We start from the raw sequence: 13890 nt of genomic DNA, 5'->3' as shown, positions 1-13890 counted from the left end.
CCACAGAAATCATCCTTGTGGCCAACCTGGCCACTACCTGCAGAGGGACAGACGGGGTGCGGGGGCCTCCCAATGGGTAGCTGTACTGGGCCTTTTTCTCTCCATCTTTTCCCAGCCATCTAGCTAGAGGACCATGCCTGGAGAGCAGGTGGGGAGCTCGGGCAGATGCCTCCTCTCTCACACACCCTGGGAGAAGACTCCTCTCCCGCCCAGTTAGGAAAGCCAACCCCCACTCAAAGCATCCCCTAAACAGCCTCCAAGGGCAGTCCCCACACAACTTAGCCCCATGGCTTTTAGAGAGCGAGAGCCTGGAACTCAGGGGGAATCACACCAAAATGCAGGCAAGGGTTGGGGTTTGCACCCGCAGCTGCCTGGTGGGGAAACCAGGCGACCTGGAGCTTCTCAATGGCATGTATGAAAGTCAGAACTGGGAGAGGTCGCCTGTGGGGAGGGGATGACAAGACATTCACCCTTCCCTGTCACCCTACACCCCTATCTGCCACCACCCTTGCACCTCTGCTGCCGTGAGTCTCTTCCCCAGAAGAAGGGGGGACAGAGAGCCTTGCTTTGTGCTCTCAAGTCCGCTTGGCGTGGAGCATTTGAATCAGGAGGCCGTTGCAGGGCACGTCCCCGCTCAGGTGCTTGTGGTACAGGTACTCCTCCGCTTGCATGCTCAGCGATCGGACGTCGGCCAGCTGCATCATAAGCTGGCGGAACTTGTCTGTGGCGTGTGGGTAGTTGCAGAGGGTGTACTCCATCAGGGCTGCATTGGCCTTTTCCTGGGCTTCCTTCACCACACTTGAATTCTCCACGAATTTCACATCTGCAGCAGGGGGGAGGGGGAGGGGAAATAAGGGGGGGATGCATTGAATGGGGTAACCTCTCTTGAATGGAGGGACTTCCTCCTGGGCACACAGGCCGCAAACATGGAAGGTGTCGCTTGCAAAGCTCGCACAAGCCATCGGCTGATATCTGCAAAACGGCTGAGGTTGATGGAGAGGCTCCCCTGTGAGGAGAGCCTGCAGCGGTCGGGGCTTTTTAGTGTAGAGAAAAGGGGACCGGAGGCGACCTGACGGAAGCATAAACAATTGCATGTGGTGTGGAGAAAGCGGAGTTTTCCCCCTCCCTCTCACATGATGACACCAGAACTCGTGGGCATCCAATGAGGCTGAATGTTGGAAGATTCAGGACAGAGAAAAGGAAGTAGTTCTTCAAGCAGCGCAACATTAAACTATGGAACTCCCTCCCACAGCAGGCAATGATGGCCACCAATTTGGAGAGCCTTGATGGAGGTTTGGACAAATCCATGGAGGAGGAGACGAGCCACAATTACTGCGCTCTGCCTCCATGGTCAGAGGCAGTGACGCTTCTGAATACCAGATGCAGGAAACCACAGGAGGGGAGATCTGCTCTTGTGCAAGGATCCTGCTTGCTGGTTTCCCACAAGCATCTAGTCAGCCACTGGATAGAACAGGACTAGATAGCACATTGGCCTGATCCATCTGCCTGGATGAACAGGGTCTGACCTTGCCAGCCTTATGCTTTGCAGATGAGCATCAGGCTGGTAAAGGCTATGCAAGATAAATAAACCATATCTGACAAGCGATTCTTCTTCTTACTTTCTGATGTTCCCTAAACAAACCTTCACTTCAAAGCCACTCTGTTGTGTTCCTCTCTAAACACCAGCTGGAGGGATTGGGGCTTAATTTGTTTGGCCTTCCCAGGTGAAAATAGGGCTCAGCTGACATGGAAACCATGATCCAAGGTGCCTCAAGCAGCTCAGCCAAACAACAAGGGGTAGGAGGATGAGAGAGACGGGTGTGAAGGTGCAGTGATAAGCACATCCCTCTTAAGCTGTCGCCCACCTGCCTGAAAATGTGCCTGCTCTATGCACACTGCTCTTGAAAACTCGGCAAAAGCTGCCAATGAAAACTTCCTTCCTTGGGCCTGACTTCATCTGTGGGGCGTGGAGGGGGGCCACTGGGGGAGGGCAGGGGCCAAGCAACAGCAGTGGGAGGGGGCTTTAGCTCAATGGTGGGCGGCCACCTGTTCCTCCTATTCTTGCCACGCTCACAAGGGGGAGATGAGACAGGGCCTTTTCAAGGCTAACTGGGAAGACACAGCGAGCCCTCTGGGGGTGTCGCCAAAATCTCTCCTCCCTCCCTCTCACTTCCAACACTCAGCCTAGAACCACAGAATTCTGGCCTCACCTCCAAAAGAGCATTGGAGGGGCTTTGAAAAAATGGCGGACGAGGTGGAGCAGCAACAAACCACAAATACTGTAGAAGAGCCCTTGGATCTCATCAAGCTTAGTCTTGATGAACGAATTGTTGTAAAAATGAGAAATGACCGAAAACTTCGAGGCAGATTATTTGCTTGTTACCAGCACTTAAATAAGATTTTGGGTGATGTTGAGGAGACTGTGACAACAATAGAAATGGATGAAGAAACCTATGAAGAGATTTATAAATCTACCAAAAGGAATACAGTGGTACCTTGGGTTAAGTACTTAATTCGTTCCGGAGGTCCGCTCTTAACCTGAAACTGTTATTAACCTGAAGCACCACTTTAGCTAATGGGGCCTCCTGCTGTCGCCGCGCCACCAGAGCACGATTTCTGTTCTCATCCTGAAGCAAAGTTCTTAACCCGAGGTACTATTTCTGGGTTGTCGGAATCTGTAACCTGAAGCGTATGTAACCCGAGGTACCACTGTATTCCGATGCTGTTTGTCCGAGGAGATGGAGTTGTACTTGTAGCTCCTCCACTGTGGGTTGGCTGAAACCATGAAGAAAATGGTCATTGTTTCAAAAATGTTGGACCTCTGGACACTGTCTTCTGATACCCTTAAACATTAAGATTCTGCCCTTAATTCTGAAAGACCATCCAAACCTGATTTGTTGTGAAGGCGTAAGATCATTTGGCATATAAGTTGATATAAGGGTCTCCCCCTGAAATAACTTAAGTGCAGGTGTCTTTATGTGTCAGATCAGTGGATATAACCATTTTAGTTGCTCTTGTGGCCGCTGATCTTTTTAAAGAAATAAATCTGTTTGGGGTTTTTTTGTATGTATGTGTTTATAAGCACTTTTCCCATTAAGGGGGGGGGGGAGGGCATTGTGTGGGATGTGAAACACAAAAGCAGTCAAGTACAACATTCCTAGAGTGAACATGTTTACACATGGGGAGGAATGTTTGTTCAGCCAGCAGGTAAACTTCCTGTTTCCTTCTGGGCTGGGACAGACTTCCTTTGCATGTGACTAGAGGTGGGTGTGGCCTCACCCGAGCAGGTAATGACAAAAGCACAGGGCAGGGCAGCCATCTCTCTCCTTTTGACTACATGCATCGAAGAAGCAACATCTGCTTAGCCAAAGATGCCCTCTTGGCTTCCAGCCAAGAGATGACAAAGGGACTGTCTTCTTATGAGATAGTTTCCAGGTATATGTTACTTTTCTAAGCTAAGTCTGCCTTCTGGAATCCTATTGTGAACAGAATGATATGTGAGTAAACTCTCTTTATACTTTTATAGAAGACTGTGTCGTGTCTTATCTTTTATGAGGGAATAAGGGGAAAATACCAGAACAGTTATTATAGAGGTTGTAGCGAGCCTGAGCAAATGCATCCGCTGCAAGTTTAAAAGGGAGAATGTTACTCTGCTAAATTGTGAACTTGTTAACACATGTTGGAAAGGCTATTATCAGACAATATATCCTCTCCTGCATCCCTGAACATTCCCACACATTAGAAAAGGTTCAGAAAAGGGCCGTCAGAATGACCAAGGGGAGGATTGAGCAACAGATGGAGGCTGAAGCACTGGGGACTTTTTGATTTGGAGAAAAGGTGAGTAAGAGGCAGCGTGGCAGAAGTGTATAAAATGATGGAAGGCACAGAGGAAAGAGAAAGTTTTTCTCCCTCTCTCAAAACAAGAGAACTCCAATGAAGCTGGTGTTTGCTGGCACTGAAGGACAGCAGCACTCCAGAGCCTCAGGCAAAGCACATTCCAAGCACTGCATGGAGATGCCACTCACTGAACCTGGGATTGAACCTGGGACCTCCTGCAGGTGAAGCAGGTGCTCTCCTGCAAAACTACAGCATTTCCCTTAAAAACAACAGTGAGATTTCAGTCCTCAGGGTTCTGAAGAAAGGGCTGGTTTAAATAGGGATGGAGGAAGCTGCTTCACTCACCCACCTAGATCAGTACTGTCTATTTCAGATCTGAAATTGTATCATGATGCAGTTTGTCTCGCCTGGATTTGGGAATGGCTAACGTTAAAAAACACCGACTTGCTGGATCTAGAAGGATTCAATAACAGATACGGCTGGCATGCCCATCTGGGATATGAGAAGGTCCACAAAGGGTTTTTGAACCAGGTGATCAGGAAATTGCTTTACATGGTGCGGGCCAAATATAAGGACTTACTAGAACCAAAAACGCCATGGTGGCTGTCCCCGGCAGAAGCGTTCTCAGTTTAAAAAGCAGCATGAGAGAAGTAATTGGGCAACTTATAAAGACTTATTGGAAGAAAAAGAAAACAAGCTAAAATTAAAGAAATTTGAAGCAATTCGGACACATTTGACTGATTGGTTACAGTATTTTCAGTTAAATGAAACATTCCAAAAGGACAAACAGAAAGGCTTTTCCACAGAAATTTCAAGATTTCCACGTACCTACGGGACCGCCTCTCCTGGTATGCACCATGGAGGACCTTAAGGTCCACAAATGACAACATTTTGGAGGTCCCAAGTCGCAAGGTGGTTAGATTGGTCTCAACTAGGGCCAGGGCCTTTTCAGTACTGGCCCCGACTTGGTGGAACGCTCTGTCACAAGAAACTAGGGCCCTGCGGGACTTGACATCTTTCTGTAGGGTCTACAAGACAGAGTTGTTTTGCCTGGCCTTTGGTTTGGTCTCAGTCTGACCCTTACGTTTCCCTCCCCTTACGGTTTTGATCTATGGGCTACTTTTAAAATGAGGCTGCATTTTAAATTGCATTTTAACCTGCATTTTAAATTGGTCGGTCCCCCCCCCCCCATTATGTTTTTATTGTAATTTTACTGGTGTTAGCTGCCCTGAGCCCGGCTCCGGCCAGGGAGGGTGGGGTACAAATATTTATAAATTTTTTTTATTATTACTGTTTAATAAACACACACACACAAACGCTCTCTAACATGTACAGGTGCCTCCTTGACTGGGAGGTCAGGGAGGAAGAAGTAAAATCTGTCATGGTACAATGGGCCAGAGATTTTGGGCACAGCATCCAGATGGAATCATGGGAGAGGTTGTGGAAGGGGGACCTAAAATTCACAGTGTGCTACGATTTGAAAGAGAATTTCATGAAGATGCTCTACAGATGGTACTTAACACCTGTAAAACTGGCCAAAATGTATAAATCTAGATCAAACATCTGTTGGAGATGCAAGGAGGCGGAAGGCACCATGATCCACGTGTGGTGGAACGGCAAAAAAATCAGGGAATTTTGGGAAACAATCTACAATGAACTTAGAAAATTGTTTTAATGTTCCTTCCCAAAGAGGCCCGAAGCCTTCTTGCTAGACATAAGGAGCAATGAAATCCCTAAACAGGTAAGGAAAATCTTTATGTATGCGGTAACAGCAGCTAGGATTCTAATTGCTAAGGTATGGAAAGGAGATTCTATTCCCTCAAAATTAGACTGGCAAATCTGCTTTTCCTCGAGATCCCTTCCTAGAACCTTCTCTGGAGAAGTGGCTGTTAGAATTCCTGATCTATGATTGCAGTCATGGGATTGTTTATCACATGACGGTATATGTTTTGACTAAACGGAGTGGGAAGTGATGGCGGCAGGATGTTTGTGTCACTGTGTTCCATGAAGTGGGACTATTGTCCTTTGTTCTTTTTCTCTTTGCTGTCTGATGCTAGAGAGGGAGGGAGCCATGTTGCAGTGCTCCGTGTGTGTTTATACTGTATGTAAATAAAGTACAGTGGTACCTCGGGTTACATACGCTTCAGGTTGCATACTCCGCTAACCCAGAAATGTGGGATGTAAACACAGGAGCAGTCAATGACAACATTCCTAGAGTGTACATGCTAGAACATGGGGAGGGATGTCTGTCTAGCAAGTAGGTAAACTTCCTGGGGACGGACTTCCTCCGCATGTGACCAGAGGTGGGTGTGGCCTCACCTGTGCAGGTAAATGATAAAAGCACAGGGCAGGCAGCCATATCTCTCTCTCTCATCTTCATCTTCTGAAGGAGCAACATGCCCTCTTGGCTCTCAGCCAAGAGAGGACAGTACTATCTTCCTATAAGATAGATTCTAAGTGTATGTAACCTTTTTAAAGCTGTCTGCCTTCTGGGATCATATTGTGAACAGAACGTGAGTAAACTCTTTTATACTTTTATAAAGACTGTGTCGTGTCTTGTATTTTAAGAGGGAACAAAAGGGGAAATTACCAGAGTAATTATTATAGAGGTTCTAGCGAACCTGTGCAGACGTTACCGTTGCGAACTTAAAAGGGGAATGTCATAAACTCTGCTGATATTTTGGGAACTTGTTAGCACAAGTTGGATAAGGATATAATTATCCTCTCCTGCACCCCAGAACATTCCCACAAGAAATAGTACCTCGGGTTAAGAACTTTGCTTCAGGATGAGAACAGAAATCGTGCTCTAGCAGCGCGGCGGCAGCAGGAGGCCCCATTAGCTAAAGTGGTGCTTCAGGTTAAGAACAGTTCCAGGTTAAGAATGGACCTCCAGAACAAATTAAGTACTTAACCCGAGGTACCACTGTAGATTAGCCAAAATGCTGAGTTGCTGAGGTCTGTTATGCAATGCTGCGAAGACTCTGCGGATCCCTAAGTGTGCCGATGTCGGCTGGCATCGGTCGCTGTGATGTTCGGGCTGAAGAAAGCTTATGAAGCTCCAGAACAAAAGACCAGGAGGGGGAGAACATGCCAGTCAGGCATGTGTCTCTGCCAGGGTCCTACTCGAGTGTAGGCTGAACTCCTGACAGTGGCAAGCTCTCATTTTGTAGACTCTCAAGGCATCCAGCAGCAATGTTGGAGATGGGGGCACCATGAGGGGCAGCCCTCCTTCAGGGCCCAGATTCGCTGTCAAAAGGCCCTCAAGTGTCCGCCAATGTCTCAAGAGACATCTCCTTCCCCCAGGGGTCTTGCAGACAACTGTGGACAGCCTGGCTTCAGTGGCACCTCACCCTAAGGCTTGCACACAGTTCCCAGGGGATACAACAGAGCCTAACCACCTGTAACTGAAAACAACAACAACATATTGCTTCCTGCTGCATCCCACCTGGGTAGAATTTTAGGCTGCAGGGTCCTTGGGGCAGGGACCTGCCCTTGTGTCCTCTGTAAAGCAGTTCTGGAAGGCCTGGTGCCCTCCAAACATTGCTGGACACACTGCTCCCATAGTCCCTGACCAGGCTGGCCACGGCTGATGGCAGTTAGAGGACTGCATGGCTCCCATCCCTATAAAAACACTCAGGGCATGCTTCTCTCAGCCCTGCCAAGTTCTGGATCCAGCCCAACTAAAGGCCAACAAGGCCTTCCCAAAAGGTTGTAGTCCAATGACATCTGGGGACCCGCAGGTGGAGAACCAGCTGGAAAGAGCAGGAGGGGAGAGGGCACTCTCTGGTGCTTGGGCCCTGCTTGTGGGTTTCCCATAATGGGCATCTCACTGGCCACTGCGAGAACAGAACGCAGGGCGGGGAGGGCCACTGGTCCCATCCTGCCTCAGGGCTCTTTTGACATTCCCCTGACCTGGGCCTTGTGCTTAGCAGTTGAAGTGCTGACTGCCCCCTTTCATTTCTGAGTCACTGCTGGGATAATCAGGCACGCAATTATGGAATCTCTTCATGTGCATAACATTACAGTCATACCTCTTGTTACATTCGGTTCAGGTTACGTTCTTTCAGGATACGTACCGCGGCGACCAGGAAGTAACTGAATGGGTTACTTCCGCGTTTTGCCGCTCGCGCATGCGCACTCAAAATGACGTCACGCGCATATGCAGGCGTGGCGACCTGCGCACGCGCAGACACAGGTTGTATTCTGCTCAGGTTGTGAACGGGGCTCCGGAACGGATCCCATTTGCAACCAGAGGTGCCTCTGTATTGTGATTTTCATTTTCAGGAGAAAGAGGAGGGGGGGACACGCAGTCCTCACACTCACACACCCTAGAAGTTACGCTGCTAAAGCCTTCTCTTCCCTACCATCCCCCCCCACACACACTTTGAGGTGGCACAAAAATAGAGGGTTCGTCTTGATCAACTCACCTGGTTTGGAGAAGAAACCCTATTCACGATTTAATTGAATATTTGAATAATCTTTTCATTCCTGTAAGGAATGTTGTCCAAATAACATTGACGCACTCCACTGAGAGAGAGCGGCCACAAAGACTCCGTCCTGCGACAAAAGCCACCTCACACACAGACAGAGCTGCCGGGACCATTTCTATGCCCTTAAGAGTTCTTTGCATTCAGTGCCGCTTTTGTCTGCTGGAGGCGTCAGATAAATTGCAATCGCTTAAGGGAATGCAGGCGCACAAAAGCCGCTCTTGCTCCATGTTAAATAGTGGGGAAGATGGATGAAGGACACAGCTCTGTTAGATTCTCAGCTCTTTATTACAGCAGTTAGAACTGCTCCTGGAGTCAGACTGACTGCAGCCTAGCTGGCTGCTTTATATAATACTAAGTAACTTGTAACAGTAACAACTCCCAACTAGCTAACCAGTCAGTGAGCGACAGTTCTCAGTCCTTCATTTGCATACTGGTGGCCCTGAGTGAGAACTGCAGCTGATCTTAATACAGTCATACCTCGGGTTACAGACGCTTCAGGTTGTGTTTTTTGGGGTTGTGGACCCCCAAAACCCGGAAGTACCAGAACGGGTTACTTCCAGGTTTCGCCGCTCATGCATGCAGAGACGCTCAAAATGACGTCACGTGCATGCGCAGAAGCGGCGAATTGCAACCCACGCGTGTGCAGACACGCAGACGCAGGTTGCGTTCTGCTCATGTTGCGAACGGGGCTCCGGAACGGATCCCGTTCGCAACCAGAGGTAGCACTGTACAGTCATACCTCGGGTTACAGACACTTCAGGTTGTGTTTTTTTGGGTTGCAGGCGACCGAAACCTGGAAGCACCGGAATGGGTTACTTCCGGCTTTCGGCAGTCGCGCATGAATCGCAATCCGTGCGTGTGCAGATGTGCCGCTGCTGGTTGCGGACATGCCTCCCGTACGGATCACGTTCGCAACCCGAGTGTCCACTGTACATAACACTTTGCATCCCCTCGAGTGGCTGGCTGGAGAATGGAAGTCAGGCCGGCACATGTGGAGGGGGGGTGTTGATCCATTAAGCTTCTATTAAGCCCTTCTGGAGAACAAAGCTAACCTGTGCCGCCCCTCATAAATATTGCTGTTCAGAGGAGCCCTAATTTTAATTAAACCTCTTTTACCTGCTCATGAGAAAAATCTATTTAGACTCAAATGGCGCCCTTTCCTCCCCCTCTCGCACGCCTGTGTTTGTGTGTGTGTGTGTGTGTGTGTGTGTGCGAGCACACACACACACACACACACACACACACACACACACACACACAGATGCCAAGTGCAGCTTGTGAGCTGGAGGGAGAAAGAGAGAGAGAGAAGACATTCTTTTCTTCAGGGCAAATACAGCCGGCATATATAAGCGAGGAGGTGGCAGCTCCCGTACAGCCGAGCCTGCAGAGGGCACATGGCTTGCAGCATAATCGGCACCACGCTCAGAGAGGGAAGTTGGGCACGGGGCACGGGCAGAGGGCAACCTTTTGTTCCTGATTTTCTTCGGTGAAGGAGAAAAGCTTCCACACCGGCAGGTGGAAGTTTTAACGCAATGCGCAAAAAGGGAAGGGAAGGCATCATGGAGGCGGGGGGAGGGGGTCCTTTGCCGCAAAGCGAAAGAGAAACACCAGTTGCTGAAAGCCCACAGGAGAAGAGAGTGCACTGGCACTCAGGTCCTGCCTATGGGCTGCCCATTGGGGCATCTTTGAGACCAGGGTTCTGGACTCGATGGGCCCCCTTTGGCCTGACCCAAGTGCAGAGCTTGTCTTATATGCTCTGAAGAAGATCATTTGACCCAGAATTCTTCCGGCAGGAGGAAAGGAAGCCCTTCTTCATACAGTGCATGATTAAACTATGGAACGCTCTCCCCTAGGAGGCAGTGATGGCCACCAACGTAGATGGCTTTAGAAGAGGATTTGACAGATTTGTGGAGGAGGAGGAGAGGGCTATCAAAGGCTAGTACAAAAGCTACTACACAGGTTATCTTCCGCTTGGACTACTGCAATGCGCTCTATGTGGGGATACCTTTGAAAGTGATCCAGAAGCTACAACTAATCCAGAATGCAGCAGCCAGACTGGAGACCGGGAGCGGCTGCTGAGACCACATAACACCAGTCCTGAAAGACCTAGATTGGCTCCCAGTATGTTTCCGAGCACAATTGAAAGTGTTGGTGCTGACCTTTAAAGCCCTAAACGGCCTCGGTTCAGGATATCTGAAGGAGCGTCTCCACCCCCATTGTTCTGCCCGGATACTGAGGTCCAGCGCCGAGGGCCTTCTGGCGGTTCCCTCACTGTGAGAAGCCAAGTTACAGGGAACCAGGCAGAGGGGCTTCTCGGTAGTGGCACCCACCCTGTGGGACGCCCTCCCACCAGGTGTCAAAGAGAACAACAACTACCAGACTTTTAGAAGACACCTGAAGGCAGCCCTGTTTAGGCAAGATTTTAATGTTTGATGCATTACTGTCTTTTAATATTTTGTTGGAAGCCGCCCAGAGTGGCTGGGGAAGCCCAGCCAGATGGGTGGGGTATAAATAATAAATGAGGATGAGGATGATTAGTCACAATGGTTATGCTCCTCTTCCACTGCCTTTGCTCAGTTCCCGAGCTTGAAACCTTGCTCTCTTTGGGAATGGGGACGGCTGCAGTTCCTTTTGCTTTGCACCATGTGCCTAAGGGACAAGGCAGGGAATTGGTGGTATTTAGAATCTTTTGAGTGTGCTAAATCTGAAGCAGCCAAACCTGCAACGTTCTTTTGTCTGTTTATGGAGCTCGTGCTTTGAGTTCAAGATCAAGGATCTAGAAGAGCTGTGTGTGTCTATACCAGTTCTTAATTTCCATTATTGCTCAAGTTGCAACCTTTAGCTAGCGGTTCTGACTTCCATACCCTAGTCTCTTGACCACTACAGGAAGTGTCCCTAGAGGGATGCCGTACAGAATGTACCATGAAACCGTTTCACAGGTGTGCCACTCTGCAGCTGGGTCATAACTGGCTGATGGGAGGCAGGTCCATAGCTAGGGGGTAGTGAGGTGGCCCCCCGCCTGGGGTGCAGGTGATGGGGGGGGCTGCAAAATTGGCTAAAAATATGTCCATAAATATAAATATTGATTATTGCCTCATAAGAATAGAGAGTGAATTGAATTGGGGGGGGGGGGAGGTGGAAAGAAGAGCTAATTTGTCCATGGCTAGGGGGGCACAATCTGGACAGCTCTGCCAGGGGCGCAAGATCACCTAGCTATAGCTCTGGCAGGAGGGAAGAGTGTTCATGTGCTCAAGCCCTGCTTGTGGGTTTTCCACAGGGGCACCTGGCTGGCCAATGTGGGAACAGGAGGCTGGACTAGGTGGGCCACCGGCCTCATCCAGCCTCACGGCTCGATTTATGCAAAATAAAGAGGCTTGATTTGCATTCAGGTTGCACAATTCAGGTACAGAATCCTGGGCAGGTTTTAGGCATGAAATGGGCAAACACAGCATTTGCCAAAAGGAGGAAACTTTTCTGAACCTTTTTTCTCAAAGGAGCCTGGACAACAGTTTTGGCAAACGTCAGGAAGGATACTGCTGCTGGTGTCATTTTCCTCAGAGAACTGCAGTGCTGAGCACTTCCACAGAACAGGCAGAAGCTCTGCATTTCAGTTGCTGGGTTCAGTTGCCAAATGGCATTCTATGGGTAGAGGCTGGGATAAAACCGCAAGCCTGAGACCCCAAAGAGCAGCAGTTGCTGCCAGTCAGTGTAGGCAACGCTGGGCCAGACAGACCAAGAGCCTGAGACTTCAGCACTAACAAAGCAGCTTCCCAGTGCAGAAAAGGTCACTGCTTGACCCCTGCCGCCCCAGGGCTGGTGTGCAACCTTGCAGGCCTAGCAGATGCAGCCAATACCACCCTCAACCACTGCTGGTGCAACTATTTGTAGGAGAGGTTGTGGGGGGCAAGGTGTCGCTCATACCCACACAGATGGCCCTGCTCCACTGCCATGCGCAGGAGGGGAGGAGGCAAGGCTGCCTGAATTGGTGCAAATCAACTTCTGAGCAGAAAGAAGGGGTCTTTGGGGGCAGGGATCAGAAGCAGGTACCAGACAAGCCAAACCTGGCTCCTCTGCAGACTGCACTCCCACATTTCCCTGCATATATTGTGTCAAGGTCAGATGTTGTGTACAGTTCCTCTGGGCAATAGGCAGGGCTGGAATCTCCTGCAATCTCTAATGTGGCTGACCACATCCGAGGCTGTCCTTGAATTCCTCTGGACACAAACACAGATGAACAGGAACTGCCCCTCACCCCCTCAGCTCTCAACAACATGCTCAAGGAGACCACCAACATCCATGTTTTGGAAAGGGCTGTCCAGCAATGTTCCAGATTACCAGCTGCTGGAAGCCGCAAGGGGGGGGGGGCTCATTGCTTATGTCCTGCTTGCCTGGGAGGCTGGTTAGCCACTATGAGAACAAGAGGCTGGAATAGATGGACCTGGTCCAGCAGCCAGGCTCTTATCACGTCCTTCTGGCAGTAGGGAGAAGGCAAAGACAATGGGGGCTCTGCTTCCAGCCCCACCCGCCAGGCAGACGAACCTATAAGCAAAGCAAGTCTCCTCCAAACACCTCATGTGGTTGAGATCTCAGGGTGGGGGGGCTGAAGCACAAAGCTCTCCATGGCAGCCCCTGTTTGCTCCTCTCAGGTGTCTCGCTGCCCCATCCACACCCCTTGGCACTTACCAAGGCTGAAGAGGATGAGGAACTTCAAGCAGACAAACTCCTGCCTGTCCACCTGGAGAGAATGGAAGTGAAGCACCAGTTCCTGTGCTCTCAGCACCAAGTTGTTCAGGATGGATCCCGCCTGCATGGCAACGGTCGACATGTCCACCTGGAAGAAAGGGGAGGTGGGCAGGGCTCAGGACCCCCAAGAAGTACCATCTTGTCAGGGGAACAAGGAGGTTCAAGAGCTGGGCGGTGGGGGACAACCTCCATCAGAAAGACTTTTGAGCAATCAGCTGTTAAGGCTTTAAAGCAGTTAATGGACTGAGTTGTTGCCTAAATTACAATAAATATGGTTATATCTGGGTGCTGGCTTTACACAGAAGGATAAGCAATAACGACCAAAGTCTAACTAGCCAGGAATCCAACGCAGGCTGACTCACAAGTGATGTCCCTTAGCATCCCATAGGGCTTCCTCCCAAGTAAGTGTGCAGAGAACTGCAACCCAAAGTCTAAATATGTGCAATGGAGTACTTGCAGATTCTCTTCCCCCACCCCCATGTTTACTCCGGCCTCTATCTCCCTCTCACGTGGGGCAGGGGACCTGTGTCCTCTTACACTTTGTACATTCCTGGCAAATCATCGTTCTTATATACCCACAGCAATAACAGCTCTCCATGTGTACTGTTGTTTATGTAGCCAAAACTGTCCCACCCATGCTTGGTGGTGGTGGTGGGATTTTGGGCGGAAGAATGTAGAGGGAACGGCCACACACCCACCCCCCAAAAAACAGAAGCCCAGTGGGCAAAGAAGGCTGACCAACCTTTGGGGGTGGGGGAGATGAGACAAGGGGGGTGGGCATGGGGAAAGGAAAGGAAGTGGCCAGAATCCTGAGCCGCAG

The 13890-nt window shown here is 49.8% G+C and overlaps 1 protein-coding gene across 1 annotated transcript in view; it reads right to left on the bottom strand.

The window, feature by feature from the left end:
- Positions 1-575: 575 nt before the first annotated feature.
- Positions 576-13890, bottom strand: part of LOC309333214 (steroidogenic factor 1-like) — a gene marked incomplete at both ends in the record, with an annotated part of 48077 nt that continues 34762 nt past the window's right edge. The window contains 2 exons of the mRNA XM_081846633.1: positions 576-823; positions 13011-13158. Coding sequence (XP_081702759.1) covers positions 576-823; positions 13011-13158 — 396 coding nt within the window. The remainder of the gene's footprint in view (positions 824-13010; positions 13159-13890) is intronic.

The sequence above is a fragment of the Podarcis erhardii genome (assembly GCF_964252035.2).
Source record: "Podarcis erhardii genome assembly, chromosome: W".
Classification (NCBI taxonomy): domain Eukaryota; kingdom Metazoa; phylum Chordata; class Lepidosauria; order Squamata; family Lacertidae; genus Podarcis; species Podarcis erhardii.
Note: the sequence above shows the minus strand (reverse complement) of the source record. Positions and strands in the feature narration are given on the sequence as shown.